General features: G+C 31.7%; 1 protein-coding gene across 4 annotated transcripts; it reads right to left on the bottom strand.

Annotated features, from left to right (window-relative positions):
* Window positions 1-261: 261 nt before the first annotated feature.
* Window positions 262-18,686, bottom strand: LOC108917285. Of its 4 annotated transcripts, none has more exons than XM_018723797.2 (3): window positions 18,584-18,686; window positions 17,033-17,161; window positions 262-680 (listed from the first exon to the last, which is right to left on the bottom strand). In XM_018723797.2, the coding sequence occupies exon 3, from the start codon at window positions 678-680 to the stop codon at window positions 420-422; it is 261 nt and encodes an 86-aa protein (XP_018579313.1). In that variant the 5' UTR covers window positions 17,033-17,161; window positions 18,584-18,686; the 3' UTR covers window positions 262-419. The 4 variants fall into 4 exon arrangements, with proteins under 4 accessions (XP_018579313.1, XP_018579314.1, XP_018579311.1 ...); XM_018723798.1 differs by lacking the exon at window positions 18,584-18,686 and adding an exon at window positions 17,250-17,268; XM_018723795.1 differs by lacking the exons at window positions 17,033-17,161; window positions 18,584-18,686 and adding an exon at window positions 14,229-14,529.
* Window positions 18,687-20,637: the final 1,951 nt, after the last annotated feature.

Below are 20,637 nucleotides of genomic sequence, written 5' to 3'. Positions count from 1 at the left end.
GCTCTGTAAATAAGGATAATTTTAGATTATCTACTTGCTCTCTGGTGACTAAATTAAACTTGAGCGGTTTTTTATTAAATAATAGGTTAAAATTAATGATCTTGTTCTGTTTAATAATGTGGGGTTATGTTAGAGATATTCCACTTTCAGTACAGGGCTGTATTACTGGTTGTATAATTGGTTATACAACCAGTAATACATTTTTATACTCGAAACAAATGTTCCATCATCAAGTTTTATTGTTTAGTTTACAATAAAATACTAAATTTAACTGGAAACGAGAGCAAGACTTCCAAGTTATTTAAATTTATAATTTTTTCTACCAAAAGTGTGTTTACCCACAAAATCTCTTAAATATATGTAACAAAATTTATTAATAATCACAAACAGTGTTAAAAATTATAACAACCGATTAAATATCACACTAGCTTGAGTTCACTTACAATCGAATAAATAACAATCCACACCGCGAATATCACTAACGTGCCGATGAAGAAGTAAGTCTTTTTCTGGTTCCACGGACTGTCGGAGGACAAGTCCGGGGGTTGAAATCGTTGCCGGGCTGACCTGCAGACCTCCGGGGTGCAGGTAGTCGTCGCCCTGGCGGGAGGAGCTCCGTTCACCGTCACTTTAGTTAGCTCGGTACCGGTGTCTGTGCCTTTGAAGGCCTTCTTGTCCATCTGGAATCACAGAGGAATGTTAGAAGAAGAAGTTGTTACAGGGTTTCGAGCAAAATTTAGTTTTTAAAACATAATATGTCGATTTTATGTGCCGTCCTGCCGATACGCAACTGATTAGCATTTTTAATCTGCCACAAGTTCAAAAGGTAACCAAAATTTGTAAACCGTAGGTGTTAGGTACCAAATTTTGAATTATATTTGAAATTTACGATTTATTACGAATAAAGTGGTAATAAAAGTTCTAAAAATAAGGGAAAAAGTTTTCAATAGAGGAGTAAGAGATAGTTTCATCCTTTTTAAGAGAAAATGACAATTATGGACCAGAGTCGTTCAGGAATGGGTAGAACTGCAGGGTACAAATAAAAATTTTGTCCAGTCTTTCTTGTTGTAACATTTTTTCACTTATCTAAGACCAGAATTTGTACTTTTTTCTCACAAAAGAAATTCTGTTGCGTTTTATATTTAAAATTACCCATTTTCAAATCGTTTAAATTTTGCACTCTTTCATATTTTCCCAACCCATAATTATTTATGGAAGCTTTTTTATTTTTTTACTGGGTATTTTGCCACAAATGAAAACATTTTAAAAATTATTTGAATAAGCCCTTATCATGATCAGTCTCCTAAGAATCAATCCAGGGTTATTTTTATAAAAACAGTTTTTCGCAACCAAAAAATAACACAGAAAAGCCAATAAATTTAAAAAATCGCTTCACTTGTACATATACAGTGTGTCCAAGATAAGGATGGGATAGCATTAGGATCTAGGAAACGGTAAGGGATACGTGGTGGCTCAAATTAGAAAAAAGTTTTGTTTTTTATACCTAACAGTATGCCGTTTAGAAAGTTTTAAAATTCCGGGTAGTTCCGGAGATATCCAAAAGAACCCGAAATTTTGCAAAATTGTTCTATTTTTTTTCTGGATTTATTTGAAAACTAATTTTAAAATAAATTGCATATTTACAACGCCATTTTTTTCGCACTATCCAATGGCATCAGTATTTTTGCAAGCCGACGTTTCGTCTTCCTGGAGCCATCATCAGGTTAATTTTTTTGAATACATTGCTGCTATTTTTATAACAAAATCTAGTCATTTTTAATTCTGATTTAAATGATATTACTATTGTAATCGCTTTGAAAGGTTTTTAGCTTTTTTAGTTATCATTTAAAATTTTTCCTGAGTACGACTCTGAACGCTTTCAAAATATCTATTGGAGGAAGTCACTATAGTATAAATGTCAATACTGCACAAAATATCCAACAATTTTTTTTAATCAGCAAAAAAGTTGTACCCAATAAAAAAATTATACGAATTTATGAAATGTTTCATTATTTCTAATTAGTATTGCTTGTAGTAATAAAAAAAATTGTTGGATATTTTGTGCTGTATTGACTTTTATACTGTTATGACTTCCTCCAACAGATATTTTGAAAGCGTTCAGAGCTGTACTTAGGAAAAATATTAAATGATAGGTAAAACAAGCTAAAAACCTTTTAAAGCGATTACAATAGTAATATCATTTAATTCGGAATTAAAAATGACTAAATTTTTTCATAAAAGTAGCAGGGACGTATTTAAAAAAATTAACCTGACAATGGGCCCTCGAAGACGAAACGTCGGATTGCAAAAATGTTGACGCCATTGGATAGAGCGAAAAAAGTGGCAATGTAAATATGCAATTTATTTTAAAATTCGTTTTCAAATAAAGCCAGAAAAAAAATAAAACGATTTTGCAAAATTTCGTGTTTTTTCGGTATATCTCCGGAACTACACGGAATTTAAAAATTTTCTAAACGGCATATTGTTAAGTATAAAAAACAACTTTTTTCTAATTTGAGCCACCCCGTATCTCTTACCATTTCCCATCCTTATCTTGGACAGACTGTATAGCCGTTGTATAAGTACAATGGTATAGCACACCTTAAAAAGTAATCAATCTGTTTTCGTCTTCTAAATAATGATTTTTATTTTGCAATTAATAAATTATTTTGCAATTAAATATTTTTCTAGATAGTAGATTTCTAGACATTTTAATTAAAAAAAGGTAATTTTTTAGAGACAAATGTTTATAGAAAACCAACTCACACTAAAAGATATCTAAATTTTAATTTGAATCATCATAGCAATATAAAAAAAAGGAGTGGATTTTTTTTAAGGTCGTTCAAGTTTATTGAAGATCAACTCTAATTTTTTTATGGTAATACAATTTCTGACGTATGGGTATGGTAGTCTAGTGTATCACACATTGAATTTTTTTCTCAAATAGGCGCCCAGATAACGATTTCCAAAGTTCAAAATATTGCATTTATTTGTAAATGCTATAAACATTATGTTGGAGATATCTCTCTACTGTAAAAATTTGCGTAGACGAGCACAAAGATTACATTAAAAATCGATAATTTGAGAAATCAATTTTTTCCTGTCACGTTTGGGAAAACAGTCATTAATTCACTGGGATTTAGTAAAAACTTTGGAGTAATGTGGAAAATAACACCACTAAAAGAAAAAAGCTGGCGCGGAATCTCTTGCCGCAAAGGTTTGTTCATTATTTTGTAAAAAATATTCACCCAATAAATTAAGAAAAAAATGAAAACGTAAACAACTTTAGACTTTTTTTTCGTATTTCTGGACTTTTTTTCATATTTTAAGGAGTCCTGTCCACACATAGGCCACATGATATGTGCAATTTGACACACCCTGTATAAAAAGATACCATACCACTAAAATGAGGTATGCTCCAGTAGAATTAGAGTTTGAACGTGAAAAAATTATTAGTAGACATTTTAATTGCAGTTTATGAGGGGGAAGGGTATGTTTTTGCATTAAATAAGGCTTATTTTTACGGTAATTTTTAAAAAAGAAATCACCTAAGTCCCTTTGTTCCCAAGATGACTTTTTTTATAACGTTAATTTAACTATTGGACATATCGGACTGAGATTTTAGAGACAATTAAAGAAAGGGTTAAACTTTTATTTAAAAATAAGCTATTTAATGGAAAAAGAGCAAATTCCCGAGCCGCTTTTGCCTAACCCTGGGATAATTTGTTTATAACGCTGTTTTGCACGTTTTACTTAGTAGTAAAGAGCTACTTAAATAAACTATTTAAAACTTTTCTTTTTTGATACATTTCTTTGGATCAATATCTACGATGTTAACTTCTAAAATTATCGTCTAATAATTAAACAGTCAATTTCACGGTCAATCGAATCGGCGTTTGGTACACATGTTGGTCTTCGGATTGACCGTCTTTTCCATAGATTTCATCAACATCCATCGCTTTTTCCTATAATAATGCGCAATTTCCGAAAACTGATATTTCCGCGCTCGACCTTTATTTTGCACAAATTGATGAAACATGACTCTAGATACCTACCTTAAATTGTAGGTAATAAAAAAAATGAAAAAACCCGTAAATTTACAACTTATTTGGAATTTTCCAACTTAGCGTCACTTCTTTCAAGTTACTTTTTTGATATCATTTTACATACCTTTCCCCGTCATTAAGTGCAATAAAATATTTACTAATAATTTATTCAAGTTTTTTAGGTTTTATGACCTAATTCAAGTACCTAGTAGTTATAAAATACTTTTTTCTACAAAACTGTTAAAAGTGGGCTTTTTAATTGTCATTTTTGATGTTAAAAATGTCATTTTTTGACACGCGTGTTAAAAGTAAGTTACTTTTAACACTAGTGTTAAAAGTACTGGTTGCTACGAAAATTTTGGTTCATAAACACTGCGATCTGTGTGGTATTTTTTGATTTCTTATTTTTATTGAGTTTAAAGTTCTTCCGATTGTTTTGTAGAAAAAATAGTGTATGATATACGTGTTAAAAGTGATTTTATTTTGTTCGTGAAGTTAAAAAACTCGCTACGCTCGTTTTTTAATCATCTTCACTCACAAAATAAAATGCCACTTTTAACACTTGTATCATAAATAACTATTAAAAGAAATCAGTGCGTACTAGATCAAGATGTACTGTCAAAGGCTCTTATTATTTTGACGCCATAGAAAGACGATGATAACGATTCATTTCATAATATTGATTTATCAACAGGTATTTGTTAAAATAATTGTCTTATCAATGTTTGATACCATCTGGACTATAAAAATATAACATTTCTTGTATGTACTCGTTTATCAGAATCTAATTTTGTTTTTCTAGTTTAGGTAGGTACTGTAACAGATAAATTTCTTGTAAACAAAATGAAGGGAATTTTATCAGTTTTTGTAGAAATAGAAATACAAATACTTTTGACCAACATAACTTTTAGTTGTGATTTTACTGAATAAAATGAAGTGAAATTGTTTTGAGTATCTGCCGAGATTATTGGTGTCAAAGTAATGATAACAATTCCATTTATTGGTAGATACAATGAAAACTATTTTATTTCCTTCACAAAATAGTAATCACCCATTTCAAGAAAATGTAACAAAACAGTACAATAGTCAATAAAAATCCGTTCGATAAAATGATTTCATAATTTTTTGTAGCATTAATGGGTATATTTACAATTTCAAAGTACCAGAATTATCACGTTCTATGAATGAAAATACTTTTTTAAACATAGAACTGTGTTAACATTAAATTCACTCTAACTATATACCTGCTCCAAAAATATTTACTTTATCAAACATATCCGGCTAGCAACATAAAAAAAACGTTTCCATCCCCTCAGTCGCCTCCACAACAACACTTCCTTCAACTACACTATAGCAGAGTCACTGTCACCCCAGACTGCCATTGTTATTGATAACCGTCCTCGAAAAATCTTCACCTCAACGGCGATAAGCCACCGCTTATCGAGAATTTCGGTTTCCGATGCCGCCGCAGGACAAACAACAGCACCCTTGTCCACAAACTGTCCCTAATATAGGCTGCGATTGGTGCCGTATTTATTAACTCTCCTATTTGCATAATATGCCAATACCAGCGATTGTTGTTATTTGTTTATCGGTTATCGTCGTGCGACGACTATACTGTTTGTGATACAATAAAAAGGAATTTCTTGCTTTCGAGCCGCACGATAACGGTGCGTTTTAATGGCCCCAGTAAGTAGGTTTTTTGGCCGGGAAAAAGCAGGCGAAATTAATGGTTGTTTTTTTTTTTGGTCGTTTTGGCGAGTGGACAGCTTAGCCCGGAATGCAAATTTTAAAATAAAAAGTCGTCCACAAAACGTGTTTTGTACTTTTCATATTCTTCGGTTCCCATCAAGTGAGCCCAAAAATAGTTTGGTAGCGCATAAGCGCATATATCTTATATCCTTGGGATATCCTCGGGGAATAATTTTCTTGACATATGACTTGGCAAACTAGCAATTCGTTAATGCGCATGCATAGTGAGGATGACTTACTTTCCGCGTAAAGAGTGGTTCACAAAATGTAAATAAATATTTGTTGTAATTATGTGAGTCTTATTATTATTATGGTTTGAAAATAAAGTACTACTAGCTAAATTACATAAAAAAATTTTATAAAATTTAGTATTCCGGGGTTTTTAAGGCCGCCAAATACACTGGTCTAATTATTTTTTGGATATTTCATAGAAGGCGCTAGTTAATTTCTATTACATTTTAGGTTCTAATTTTTTTAAGATCAGGTTTTTTACCATTGTGGCTCCAATTTCTAATGTACAATTTTATTTTCTAAAAATAATGTACTCTTGTTAGAACTTCCTAATGTGGACGGTTTTCGAGAAAAAATATTTTTAATTGAACTCTTACAATATTACGGTGTAGAAAATAAGTGAATTTTCTCAAAGTAGGCTTATGTCAACACTTATTGGTGGATGTCTCATAAACAACGCATACATTCTCAGTAATATTTTAAACTCTAATTAACTTTATATCAAAATTTTAGTGATTGTTAGTGACTGTAGTTAGTAATGACTAACCTAAACGTAACCTCAAAAAAATTTGAACTTAAAATGTAATACGAATGTAGCATAACTAGCGCCCTCTATAAAATATACAAAAAATAATTAGACCAGCGTATTTGGCGTCCTTAAAAACCCCGGAATACCAAATTTCATAAAATTTCGCACCGTTTGGAAATTTTCGTAAAAATTCTATTTAAAAAACTTTATTTTGTCGCTCTATATCTCGAAAATAAGAGGAGATAGACATATAGTTCATAAGACAAAAAATCTTTCTGAAACACCCTGTATTTAGACCATTGGATTCATGATCCCCCAAAACGGACCAATATCAAATTTTATTAAAAAATATTAAATAATGACAATTTTGTTAGCCAAACCAAATATTCGCCGTCTACTTTTTTTTTCATTAATTTATTGATATCAAGTTGTCCATAAAGCAAATCAAAAACAATAAAATGAAATTAATTAAACTCTAGTAATGTGGTATTATAATAATTATTATTAATCTTAGTTTTGACAAATTTAAAAATAAAATAATGAAACTGAAACCAACAAAAGTTAAATAATTATATCCTTGCCACTTCTGTCAATCCACCATTTACTTCTCAATTCTTTTTGTACGTTCGTAATTACTTTTTGTATTTGGTTTGGGATAATGTCTGCACAGGCTTGCATTGTCCTAGTTCGCGAACATTTTGTGACCTTGATTTTAAACTTTTTATTCCAATAAACAAAGAAAAAAATCTAATGGCGTCGAGTCCGGAGAACTTGGCGGCCACTCAATTAAAGAACTATTTTGTCCTAACCAACAATTCTCAAAATGTTCGTTTAACCATTCTCTCACCGCAGCAGCGTTATGAATAGGGCTACCATCTGATTGAAACTTCAAATTAAAGAGATTTCTTAAAGGCAAATCATCTAATGCGTCCCGAAATTCATTATTAAGACAATTTAAGAATCTATTCGCATTCAAATTGCCGTCAAAAAAGAAAGAGCCAATTATTCTATTGTTCAGTATTCCATACCAAACGTTAGCTTTTTGCGTTTGTAATAAATTCTGGATTCTCAGCTGACCGATGACGGCAATTTTGGAAGGAAACTACCCCATTTGTAATAAATGTGATGGCCTCATCACGAAATAAAATATCACTTAAAAATTTAGGATTATTTAAATATTCTCCCTGTAACCAATACAAGACTCCAAACGCCAAACGTCATTCTCCATCTCCCAATTAAAAGCATGGACAAATTTTGGTTTATAACTTTTATTTTTTGTCAGGCACGTTCTGATACTATTTCTAGGGATATTAAGATTTAAACTAGCCACTCTAATACTAGCCCGGGAATTATTATTAAAATATTGTAAATTTGGTTGTTATTTCTCAAAATACTACGACGACGTCCATAATGGCTAGTTTTAAGTAATTTTTTTGAAACACAGCCTGTTTCATGGAACACTTTATTTATTGTACACTACTCCAACTTACTCGTTTGTCTGAGTGCCTAGTATTAAATTCTATTGCAGCACTTCTTGCCGAAGGCACATTATCGCCAGTAGCTTAAATACACACTAATATATCACTTTTGGCAATTAGCTAACTACCTCATTTTTTGGTTTGCTTCATGGATAACTTGATATCAACAATACACTATTGAAAAAAAAAAAGTAAAAAGAGAATTTTTGATTTGGCTACAAAATCGTTGTTATTTAAAAATGTTTGATACAATTTGGTATTGTCCCGTTTTGCGGGGTCCTGAATCCAGTGGCATAAATATATTGTTTCTCAAAAAATCTGTAATATGAAATATTAGAGTTTTACTCCTAAAAACAGACTTAGTATGCCTTGAATTTTGTGGGATCACGCTCATTTTCCTTCACAAAGCACACTTCATCAAACTCTACATACATCTTTTATAGGGTGGTTATAAGAAAGACGGAAATATTTTGAAAATATGTGCTTTTTCTGTTTTAAAGTTTAATAACAAGATTACAGATAATGTGAATTTGCAGTAAGACTAGGTTTTTCTTGGAGAAAGTTGATAATATTTTTTGCGAATTGATTGCATTATTCAATAAAATTATTATATGCAATTTTGACCAGTGCTATAACATCCTTTATTTTTAAAAGAGGTCCCGTTATTGTAATAACACTTCACTGGAGCTACGTGGTAAGTTCAAACTTCATGTGGGTCATACTATTGGGTGCGATACTGATGCTATTGTATGCTGTGCCAAATTTGAATATAATTGGTTCAATGGTACTAATAGTCCGGGAGGCAGCGACACTATTGATGTAATTATTCCTACAAAGCTGATTTTTTCTCATTTTGTTGTTTTGATATCGCAAGTAAACGGAACGACGGTCTACCGCGCCAATGTGGGGGCAAACATTAATAACAATTTTTGAAACATGTAAATAAATAATATGTAAATGTCTTATACCTACAAGTGTGATACTTTTTTGAGTGATCAATTATACCTAAAAATACAGTATAATGATAGTCTACCGCGTCGGAAGCGGGGCCATCAAGAGTCTACCACTCACGGAAGGTGTTGAAAAATTAACTTTTTTGACTTATTTCTACAAGGCTGAATTTTTTTTTCTCAAATACTTTAGTTTATAAGAGAACCAAAGAAAACAGTCTACCGATCATCTAAGGCTGCAAAGCCTTGATAGACGCAATGGAAAGCACGATCTCCCAAGGGCAGTCGCTGCGCCAATCCGCTGTAATTCGCTCTGAATAATTATTAATTAGTCATGTCGGGATTAAATTAAAATTTACGAAGCTGATTTTTTGTCTATAAGTAGTTTACGATAATTATCGTCAAATAAACGTTTTCTTCCTTCGATACAAGTTGGCTGAAGTTTTGGTAGACGTGGCTAAAATTTTTGCGCGCGAGGTTGTTTAAAATTCCTAATTTAAATAATTATAATTTTTTGAGCTCGCACCATTATTAAAACGTACGATATTAGTAATAACGAGCTAGCATTAGCGAGCGAGATTTTAGCTACTATAATATTAGTAAAAGTTGAAAATACATTTTTTTTCAAATAACTGACCTTTTTACCGTTGGATAATTAAATTTATTTCTCTTTCACTTATAATTTATATCCATGACGCTTACCAAAGCCACACTTGTGAGCAGCTAGCACCAGGGTTGTCGCCTTTGGGTTAGCAGTAAATACTGATTGGTACAAAAAAACAGGATATGCTAAATCCTGGTAATTTACGATAAAATTGGAAAAAAGTTGAAAGTGGAGTTAACTTGAAGTTTTTTGAAGATACTACAAAGTACTAAGAAAAAATGATCAATAACTATGAAAAACAAATAGATAACATTCTGCATTTTTGTTTGCCAATTTAGTACAATTCACTAATGGTAGTTTGGTTTGCGTTTATTTTAAGGATTTAGATTTAACTGATAAACGACTAACCTTAAAACCGATATAAAAGTAAGGAAATGATCTGGTGACACAACGGAAAGGAATATAGAACAATCATAGATAGAAGAACGGAACGCCAAGGAACCTTAAAAAGAGATCAAATTACAACTGCCGAGTTAACTTTTGTTTTGTTAATTCTTCACGATCAGGATTGTGGCAGAATTTTCATGATTTTCGATAATAACATAACAAGGAAATACTAGAGTATATATTAATTTAAAATTAAAAATACTAAATACTACAGACTAAATTCAAAATTTCAATACTAAATGGGACGTTCAAAATATCAGATTTAGTATCTTATATATCGTGTCGGCTACACCGGATGACTCTGCTATAAATTCGACGCGTAAAGATCAAGAGGCGATGAATGGCCGGAGCCGAGACAAACATATTTAGGGAGCAGATATAACACCTTTTGAATACCCTGAAAGCACAGAATATATAGCTACGCTAGCTATTTATTCTGTGCTGAAAGTAATCAGACACAGCAACCCGTTGATCCGCAGAGGCTACCGGCAGATGCAGGCGGCCTAGACATCAACTTCTGGATGCAGGGTGAGTCGAAATTTTTCCGTCTGTTTCAAGACCATCAGTATCAAGAACCGAAAACGACGACATATACACACACACATCTCCCCCCCTACTTTCCTTACCCCTCTCCCCTCCCGCGTTGGCTTAACACAGTGCTTCCTAAGCTGCATTGCTGCGTGACCTCACCCACACACGACACAGCGTGGGGGTTTACTCAGATGAGCCGACGAAGGAAGAGGAGCTCCAGAAGAAAGGGCCCTTTCCGGCTGGGCCCAGCCAGGACAGGAAAAGTCGCCACGAATTAATCGGCGGTCCAAGATGACGGGGAAAGGGCCTATATCTACGAGGTGTCCGGGCCTACAGCGAAGAAGTGGGTAAAGAGCTATAATCCCGCTCGACCCCGCTCCATCCGAGGTCATATATCCAGCCAAGGATATTGGCTCGCCTTTTGAATAGCCAACCAATATTCGCCGAGCCCGAATAACAGTAACTTACTGTACTTTTCGTCATTCAGTTTACTTCTAAATTGTTTAAAATTAATAATAAAATCGGAGATTATTTTGTTATTTAATTTTAAAAAACATGCAACAATACATTTTATAAATAATAATATAGGATTGAACATTAAATAATTATGAAATTAATGTATTGCAGCTGCTATCGAAGATAGAAGACGTTTATTGACAATAATTATTGCAAACTACCTATAGACAGAAAAGCAACTTTGTAGATTTTAATTTAATCTCGGTATGAGTTATTATTCAGAGCGACTTACAGCGGATTGGCGCAGCGACTGCCCTTGGGAGATCGTGCATTCCATTGCGTCTATCAAGGCTTTGCACCCTTAGATGATCGGTAGACTGTTTTCTTTGGTTCTCTTATAAACTAAAGTATTTGAGAAAAAAAATTCAGCCTTGTAGAAATAAGTCAAAAAAGTTAATTTTTCAACACCTTCCGTGATGGTAGACTCTTGATGGCCCCGCTTCCGACGCGGTAGACTATCATTATACTGTATTTTTAGGTGGTATAATTGATCACTCAAAAAAGTTTCACACTTGTAGGTATAAGACATTTACATATTATTTATTTACATGTTTCAAAAATTGTTATTAATGTTTGCCCCCACATTGGCGCGGTAGACTGCCGTTCCGTTTACTTGCGATATCAATACAACAAAATGAGAAAAAATCAGCTTTGTAGGAATTGGTGCAAAATTTCTGTCGCTGCCTCCCGGGCTATAATGACAATCACAGACAAATACATTATCTTTAACTTTCATTTACCTAAACACTATAACTCGCAAGTGAGACAACTCTGGAAAAACATTTGTCCCAATTTCGTTACCATACTTTGACATCACGACTCAATTCGATACACGATACAGAGTGAGACATATTTTTAATATTAATTTTACAAAATATAGTTTCCAACTTTAGTTTAGCGGACACAAATCGTTACAAAGATTTTCCTTCTACCAATTATTTTAAAACGCTTTTATAATTTTAACTTTATTAACTTTAACCCATAAAAACAAGTAATTTCAATAATTTCATTCATATTTTTTTTGTAAGCCGTCACTTGAAAGCGGTCGAAGATCGCTTGAACGATGAACTGTTTAAATATAAATGCACTCTAGAGCCCTCTTGATATCGTAGATAAGAGTAAAAACGCAAATCACTTGTTTTAATGTAGGAACTGTTTTTAGATTATCTTGATAGTATCGTGTTCGTTTAATTTAGATAACTTGTAAATTAAAGTATGTAAATATATTTTTATTATATGAATTGTGAACACCGTCAAATTACTGAAAATATTTATTTATGGCGTTTCTTAAGTAGCGTTTTTTTTTTGGGTATTTTGTAACACCGTAAATTTAAAAATTATAAAACGTAGTCAATACAGATGTGCCAAATGGTATTCAATATAATTTAGATTGTGTGAAAACCCATATTTCCACCATAAATAGCGAATAAACTACCTAAGATGATTAGAAAAAGATCGCGAAGTAATAATGAAACTATAAATAAATCCTGCAAATTAATAATTATATTATTTTTAAATTATATGTTTATCACGATTATTATTTATTTTAATATGCTTTCCTGTGCAAGTAAGATAATCTTATTACGGCCCTGGTCAGCACTTCTCCATCCAAGGTCACCGATAACGACTGAACGAGATCAAAGTGCCGACAATTCAACTGCTAAGATCAATAGCAACATCAAACATAACAAAGACAAATTGTGCAGAGCGCCACCAAATTTTGGTCCCATTTTGTGATCTAGCATCCTCCAAGTACGTTTGATAATATTGAATGCCTCTTGTTGTTTCAAAATAGAACGCCTTTTTAACAAATCCACTTTTAAAATTAGTATGTTTTAAAGTCAAGGCAAGACCTTTAATCCATAGATGCAGGCCGTTCAAAATTGAACATACTTAAACTTTGCCAATGTTTTAAATCAGCTAATGTACCTGCATAACCGACTATACTTTCCAATTTTTTTTTTTTTTCTAATTTTACTCTCACTGGTAATATACCTGTAGTAATTGAGTCACTATGACTGTTGCTTACAGTGATAATTATATAAAAATATTCTTAGAAAACGACACAAATTCATAAATATTAATAAAAAGTACATCTATAAATAATAAATACCGCAAGAAATTGTAAATATGTAGGTCTATAAATTAATTGACTTTCCTCATCGTGCATTTTGTAGTTTTTCGCCTGAAATTCTGTTGTTTCGAAGAATTCATAAATATGCATGCGCGACGACACTATTGAAAGTGAAATCATATGAATTTGCAAACAATAGTTTATCATATTTAATGTTGACCTTCGGTAAAACGACTGTGCCTAAAGACATATTTTCTTAAACGAAAATTTAGTTTACCTATATAAATTGTAAACGCAATTATTATAATTGTTTCTCCTCATTTTGTATTTAACGGCACCACACTATAAAATTAAAAAAGTTGGGAAGTTATGTACTCGTAGAAGAGAGAGTTCAAATATACAAGCTGCCTTACGGTGACGGCCCATTAGAATATTTCAGAAACGATTTCAATTTTGAAAATTTAGGCTTTGGGGTTTTCGGGGGTGCTCTCTTATATCAGAAATAGCTGTCAACTTCGTTATTTCAAATGGAACATTTTCGACAGATAAAAGCTTATTGAAAATGCACTAAACGGATATTGAAAGTAAAATACGTGTAGCCCAGTTACTGTAGCTGAAAATATAGTAATACCTCCCAATTTTTTATAACTGCATCTTACCCCCCACTTCAAAACTTATGTATAATATAAATAAAAATAAAGTCATATTGTAAATTTCTCATAATTTTTAGAAACAGATATCAGAATTTTGTTATTCTAGATCTAGATTGTAAAACCTCTCAACCGGCGACTATGAATCAAAATAAATTAAGTTGGGTTAGATCAGCCTATTTTGACACCAAGAACCCCACCATCATAGTACGACCATTTGACCATTTCATTACCAAACATCCTGAATATCGAGCAATCGACTACACTACACTACAAAGCAATTTATAGATTTTCCAGAAAATAAATACGTACTGCAAAAGAGGCAGTACTTTTTTGGGTCACACTGTACATAACAAAATCACTTATCCGTTTCAGTGATGAGCCGCACAAGTCACTAAAACGCTCCCGTATCCTACTTACTCCAACACAGTTGTTATTCTGTTCTGTATCCATGACGGAAGAATGGACGGTATCACCGAGGAATTATCACATTCAGAAGTGAAACAAATGCCCGAGCTGAGCCATCGCTCCGCTTTGACAATTAATCTGTTACGTTTGACACTTCACTGGGTATTGCAAATTGTGAAATTCGCGAAACAGTTCGCAGGGAACTAGTCTTCGTGTTTTGCACTTGGCTCGGTTTGTAGACATCACTTTCACCTGTTATTTGCAGCGAACGGTGTTGCTTGAGCAACTGTTACGCAAAGTATGCAAAACTTATCTCGGGGACCGAATTTTGAAAAGCTTGGGATGTCTTGGCGATTTAGATTTAATTTAAAATAAAGCAAAGCGACGTTTTCAAAATAAAGTTTGTAATTCAACTCTCAAAGGTGACACTAGTGCGATTTGGGATTTTGCCAACTTTGAACCTTTGTGTATTCTTCATTTGTTAACGAAAACAACGTATTTATGTCAAAACTGGGGTAAAATTTCCCTAGAAATCGAGTAATATAAATAGGTTTGAAAAAAAATTAATTTGTTGAAAAAAAAACATTTTTCAAAAAATGACGTTTTTTTAAAATTCGTATTTCTTATAAATAATGGCTAGAGAAAAAGTAAAAAAAAGGGTTTTGAAGTTCGAAGTCTATAAATATTTTTAAGGAAAAAATAACCCATATTTATAAAATGGTATAGATTTCTCCCGGTATCTCCAATATACTTAGACATTATTTTAAGCTGTGATTTTTTGCTCCTTTTCTGTAAATTGATGTTTATTTTGCACTGTTTTGTATGAAAATGTTAAATTAAATATTATCGATAAATATTGACGCAAAAAATTTCTTGCATCAAATGTACAACATTTGATTTTAAGGTATTGCACGTTTATATATCCGCAAGAAAATATTTTCTTCTTTCAAGAAAATTATTTATTTATTTAAATACTTTAAATTTCTACCCAGAAATATGATTTCTTATTTTAAAAATGATCTACATAGATTTTATAGAAACATGTTTTGTATTGTATATTAATGTATCGTTTGTTTAATACAAAATTGAATAGTTTTGGTCAAATGATTGTATATACTTATTTTAAGAATATATTTGGAAATAAATATTTCGTAGTAAAAAAAAAATATTATTTCAAACTCGCAACACCTAGTACAACAGATAGGATCGTTTGTAAGTTTAACCAACCACACATAGGTCGGTTTGGGACTTATTAATGGTTCTCATCAATAAGTCTTTAGATCGATCCAGCTGTTTTATTGTCGTTACTCACAAGGACATGTGTATACACAGAGCGTAAGTGGCTCCATCTATCGTGCTACTTCCCACCTACGCCATTCTGTGACCTGCTACAATTTTCTTTCAAGAAAACATAAGTTTGATTATAATATGCTACATTCGTCTTGAATAATTGCTACATTAATGCTAAATTTTAAATATACATCTATATTTTAAGGAATTGGTAGTTTTGAAACAAATATGTTTGCAATTTAAGATGAACTGTAAGAGATATTGTAGTTAAAGTCCGAGATAATAAGTTTCAAAACTATAAAAGATTTTAATTAAATTATACATATATATTTACAAATAATATAAACTAAGAAAAATTATAGATTACAGCAAATATTTCACTTAGTTTGATGAAAGTATATAGGTACTTTTGAATAAAATAAAATAAAATTTATGGCAAATATTTCAATTTAAAACTCATTTGATCTAAATACTTTTTTTTCAGTGTACGTAACTAAATTGAAGCCAAATTTTGAAAATTTTTTGTGTAATTATTTTGTGTTATAATTTTACTGTATTTGCATTTTGTATAGTTTTGATTACTAAACATACAAAGCCTATTAAAGTGAGTAGCACTGTGTCAGCTGTCAAAAACACATTTGAAGTTGATGAATGATTTCACTATTAGAAAAAATTGGCACGTGGTCTACGAGGCAAAAAAGTTTGGGGACCTCTGATGTACACGGACTATTGGCAGACCTTGTATTTTTTTAAATTGCCTGGACTAATTTGAGGATGTTTAGAATTTTATTCCAGTGCACCAATTATTATGTATAATTTCTTTATAATTTTGTCATGGTTTGGAGGTTCTTTGTGTTAAATTTGCCTATGTTACATACAGTACTCTTGAATGAACTCGATGATAAAAATACGAATTTCATATCCACATTTCATGGGAACAATCGAAACATTAAAAAAAATACTCTTAGTTTATTTAAAATATCTGCAGTTACATTATCTGATGAATGATAAAATATTAAGGGATTTTTTCGCTTAGGATCTCCATACACGTTTGGTTACATCTGCTAAATGAAACAATTAGTTTGTAATCTATTTTATTAAAGCGATATTTACTATTTTCCGATATAATTAAATTATTTGTGTTTCTACTGGAAAATTTAAACGATGTTTAAGTATTCACACCTTCTACCTTCATTCAGGGTAACATTTAAAAAAGTAGTTATCGGTATTTTTACAATGCGCAATTTTTTTAGTTCATTATACTGCAACACTGAAATAATTTAAATATATATTTATTTTATCTACGCTGATGTTTATGTGTATATTATGACATTGGCAGAACACGAACATATCGAGGAACAATGATTGTAAAAAAAATGCTTCTCTGAACTTGTTTGAAAACAAATATTTGACATTTTTCTGGTGTATTGAATTTACTGACATATCGGCTATTATTTTCAATCGTCTTACTAAAAATCGCCATTAAAATTTAAAACAATTAATTTTTTTTAATTAGAAAATCTTACCGTGTTTTAATGTCAAAAAATCCGCAGCAACTCCTGATTTTTCATAATGGAAAATCTGTCCAGTCACGTACCATTCACTTTTACACAACTTTTCACCAAAATGACATATCGGCAGGTTAAAGGCGGCACCTAAAATGTGATGAGTTTTGCATACTGCACATTGCCTACCATAAACAACAATTACATTATAATTTATATATGCCTAAGGTCAACTTACGTCTGTTAAACACGCATGGGGTGAACCAAATGACTTTTATATTAAATCAGTTAAATGACATGAAGTATGTACCTTGTCAAGAGTGAAAAAATAATTTGGTTGTACGCTCATACAGGGTAGTCCGATATTCCTTGCATCAACAACGAACTACCACGAATTCTTGGGGTCAAAAGGTAAAAATATGTTTTTCCCCGAAAAACTAAAACTTCTATGTATGTTGATGTCATGTGGATGTCACTTTTTGACGTACTTAGTTGTAAGTAAAGCTACATGCAAAAAAAGATCAGATAATTTCTGTAAAATCGGCACACATATTTGGAAACTACAACTTGCTTAAAATTGAATACTTATAATCGTTGTGTCAATTTTGAAAAACTGTAGTAGCGATTTTTTATCTAAAATGTGACGTTATTCATCGCAAAAACGCTCTCTAATAATCTCTGTAACGATCTTTTCATTTTTAAATTTTATACAGAGATTTTCTATTCCGGGTATTCATTTTTAATGTATGTAGTACTTTACAATTCTTACTTTTTTATTAATTTTTTTCCCAATAAATGTCGAAAAACTGTCTCATAATAAATTTTTGATAATTAAAAAAGCGAAACAAACAAATAGCTAAACAGAGAAAATTGAGAAAGAGAAAAACTAAAAGAGAGTAAGGAGAGGGTAAAAAGGGTAAAAAATAGTCAAAAAAGAAAGAATAAAAAAATTGGAGCAAAAACAAAGCTAAAAGCTCGGTAGGAGCTTAAAAAGAGAGAACTTAAAAAGAGAGTCAATGAAGAGCAGGAAACAAAAGAGAGTCTAAATGAGATTGCTCGGAGGGGGAAACAAAAAAGCAAGAGAGAGCGAAAACCAAAAAGAGAAGAAAAATAGCTAACAGATAGGGAGCTGAAAGAGGGGAGGAAAAAAAAAGCAAAAAAGTTAAATAGAGACCTAAAAAAGAGGTAAATAAGGTAAAGACAAAGTGTCACAAAGGGGGAACCAAAAAAAGCAGAGATCGAGAAAAAATGAAATTTTAAACGCAAAGAGAGAGCAAAATGGACAAAACCAACAAAGAGGGAGCCAAAGAGGGTCCAAAAAGAGGAAATAAGAGCTAAAATAACAAGAGGGCAGAAAAGATTAAAGTATAGAGCGAAAATAGAAAAAAGAGCGCAACAAAAACAGACGGAGAGTCAAAAAAGACGGTAAAAACAAAGAAATGTAAAAGAGAGAGTAAAAGAGGAACTAATAGACAGACTAAAGAGAGTTTAAAAATTGGCGCATCTAAAAAATCGTGACAAGTTCACAATTTGCAATTTTGAGAAAATTATACATAATTTCCAAATACGTACCTAAAAAATATTTGAACTCCATTTGTTTTTTGCGATATTACCTTCAAATCTAGAAGTGCTGTAGATGATGATGTTTCGCTAAAATAGACTGATATTAAAAGTTGTTTGTTGTCGATTTTGATATGAAAAATTCCAGTAAATAGTAAAATGTTTCCATTTTCGAAAAAAAAAAATTAAAAAGATCTCACTTTAGAACCTGTCCCATAAATTTGCATGAAAAACGATATTTTTTTAATGTTTCGAAGAAAAAAAAACGTCATTCTTTTTCAAAAAACACCTTTTTGGCTTTCAAATCAAAAAACACCTCAAAGAAACTAAAAATCGCAAACGAACAAAATGTAAAAAAGTTTGATATCTTTATTTTTGCGAAGTTACATTTGAAAATTTTTTTACGAAATTATTCAACTGCTCATAACTTCTTAAGGGGTGGAAATAATTTGAAAAAATTCATGAAAGCTACTGTAAATGAGTACTAAATAATACCCAAACATCAGGTGTACATTTTTACCACCGAAAAAATTCTGATTGTGATATAAAGTACTTTTTGCGGATCAGTTTTTGGAATCAAACAATTTGAGATCGGGACTTGGACTTTTCGCAATTCCTACTTGGTTTTGCCAACCATTTCCAAGGATATCCACTTAATATCCACCTCGCACTACCCGGACCGAGCGGTTCACTTTCACACGCAAAATCGCATAGAAACAGACGCTTCTATTATTGCTCATTAATTATTGTCTAGATAGCGTCATTATTCACATGCATACCTTGTCCCGGAATAAGTACGCGGGCGGTTAGCATTACGCCTCGGCTTTATCTTATAGATAAGTGGTAGTAGTAATAATCAGAAATCGTTCGGTTCCAAAACCATTCGTCGCCGGATTTCCAGTGGATCACCAGGAAAAATGAACAGGAGCACAGAAATTCTGACGCAAAGGAGGATGGAGGTAAGTTGTCGCATCTATTTTTAATCGTTTGGTAATTCGTTTGTTTTGGTGACGGATACGGTTATGTCACATCGCAGACTTATATAATTGTGCAGGTACAGAGCGGTTCAACAATATTGCCTTAGATGAATAATTTTCAGTTGCATTTGGTTTGAAAAGTGATGCTTCAAAATGATTTTTAAGTCAGTTATATGCTTAAAATACAATCGCTCTTGTAACAAAGGGATTCGTTGTTAGATTTAATTAGTTTTTTTTTAAAATAATAGTGCTTAAAAAGTTCCATTACGTCACATATAAATTGCTTACCGCTTTTTTCATTTAAAATCTGACTACTCCACTGGATTTTGCACCCCTGAATTGAGTGTGTACTGTATTTAGCGAAGAAATATTAATTGCTAATCGTATCATTAAATTAATGTGTTTTATCATTCGCGAGCTCTCTAAATAGGTGTACAAATTTGAGAAAAATATGTAAAAAAATAGATACATGTATAAAAATCGACATAGACATGATTAAAGGCAATTAAAACCTGAATAAATCAATTTAATGGATGATATAGCTTTATACCCTTTTAAACGTGTTGAAATACAGTTTAAATAACATTCTGCTTGAAGATTATTTAATTAATTATGTTTCAATTGCAATCTCATTTTATTCTTAAGGTGGTTCATTAGATAAGCTTTGAATGTAGTAATATTTTTATATGCACTGCCTGGCATTTATATTTAATTATAATAAACTTGTAAATAGTGTAAATACTAAAGATGTGGGTGAGTATTAAATATACAAGTAGTCACTTTAATCAATTAGTTTACTATAAATCTAAAATAAATTACTTTTAATACAGACATTACGAATTCATAAAAGTGCCTTTCGGACTAAAAAATGCCCCAAGTGCTTTCCAAAGAACGACCCATAACGTTATTCGTTAAGGTACAAAATTTGTTGAGGTTAGTTAGATGGTATGATGGATTTTTTCGACCTCTTTACAAGAGCCTATTACAAATTTAAGAAAAAGATTTGCAGTAAAAGTGATCACTTACTTTTAAATCCTGGTTATTATATGTAATTGCATTTTTAATTAGGTATACAAATTTCTGTATCCT

Source organism: Anoplophora glabripennis, unplaced genomic scaffold (assembly GCF_000390285.2).
Source record: "Anoplophora glabripennis isolate ALB-LARVAE unplaced genomic scaffold, Agla_2.0 scaffold22, whole genome shotgun sequence".
NCBI lineage: Eukaryota > Metazoa > Arthropoda > Insecta > Coleoptera > Cerambycidae > Anoplophora > Anoplophora glabripennis.
This window is presented reverse-complemented; position numbering and strand designations above follow the sequence as displayed.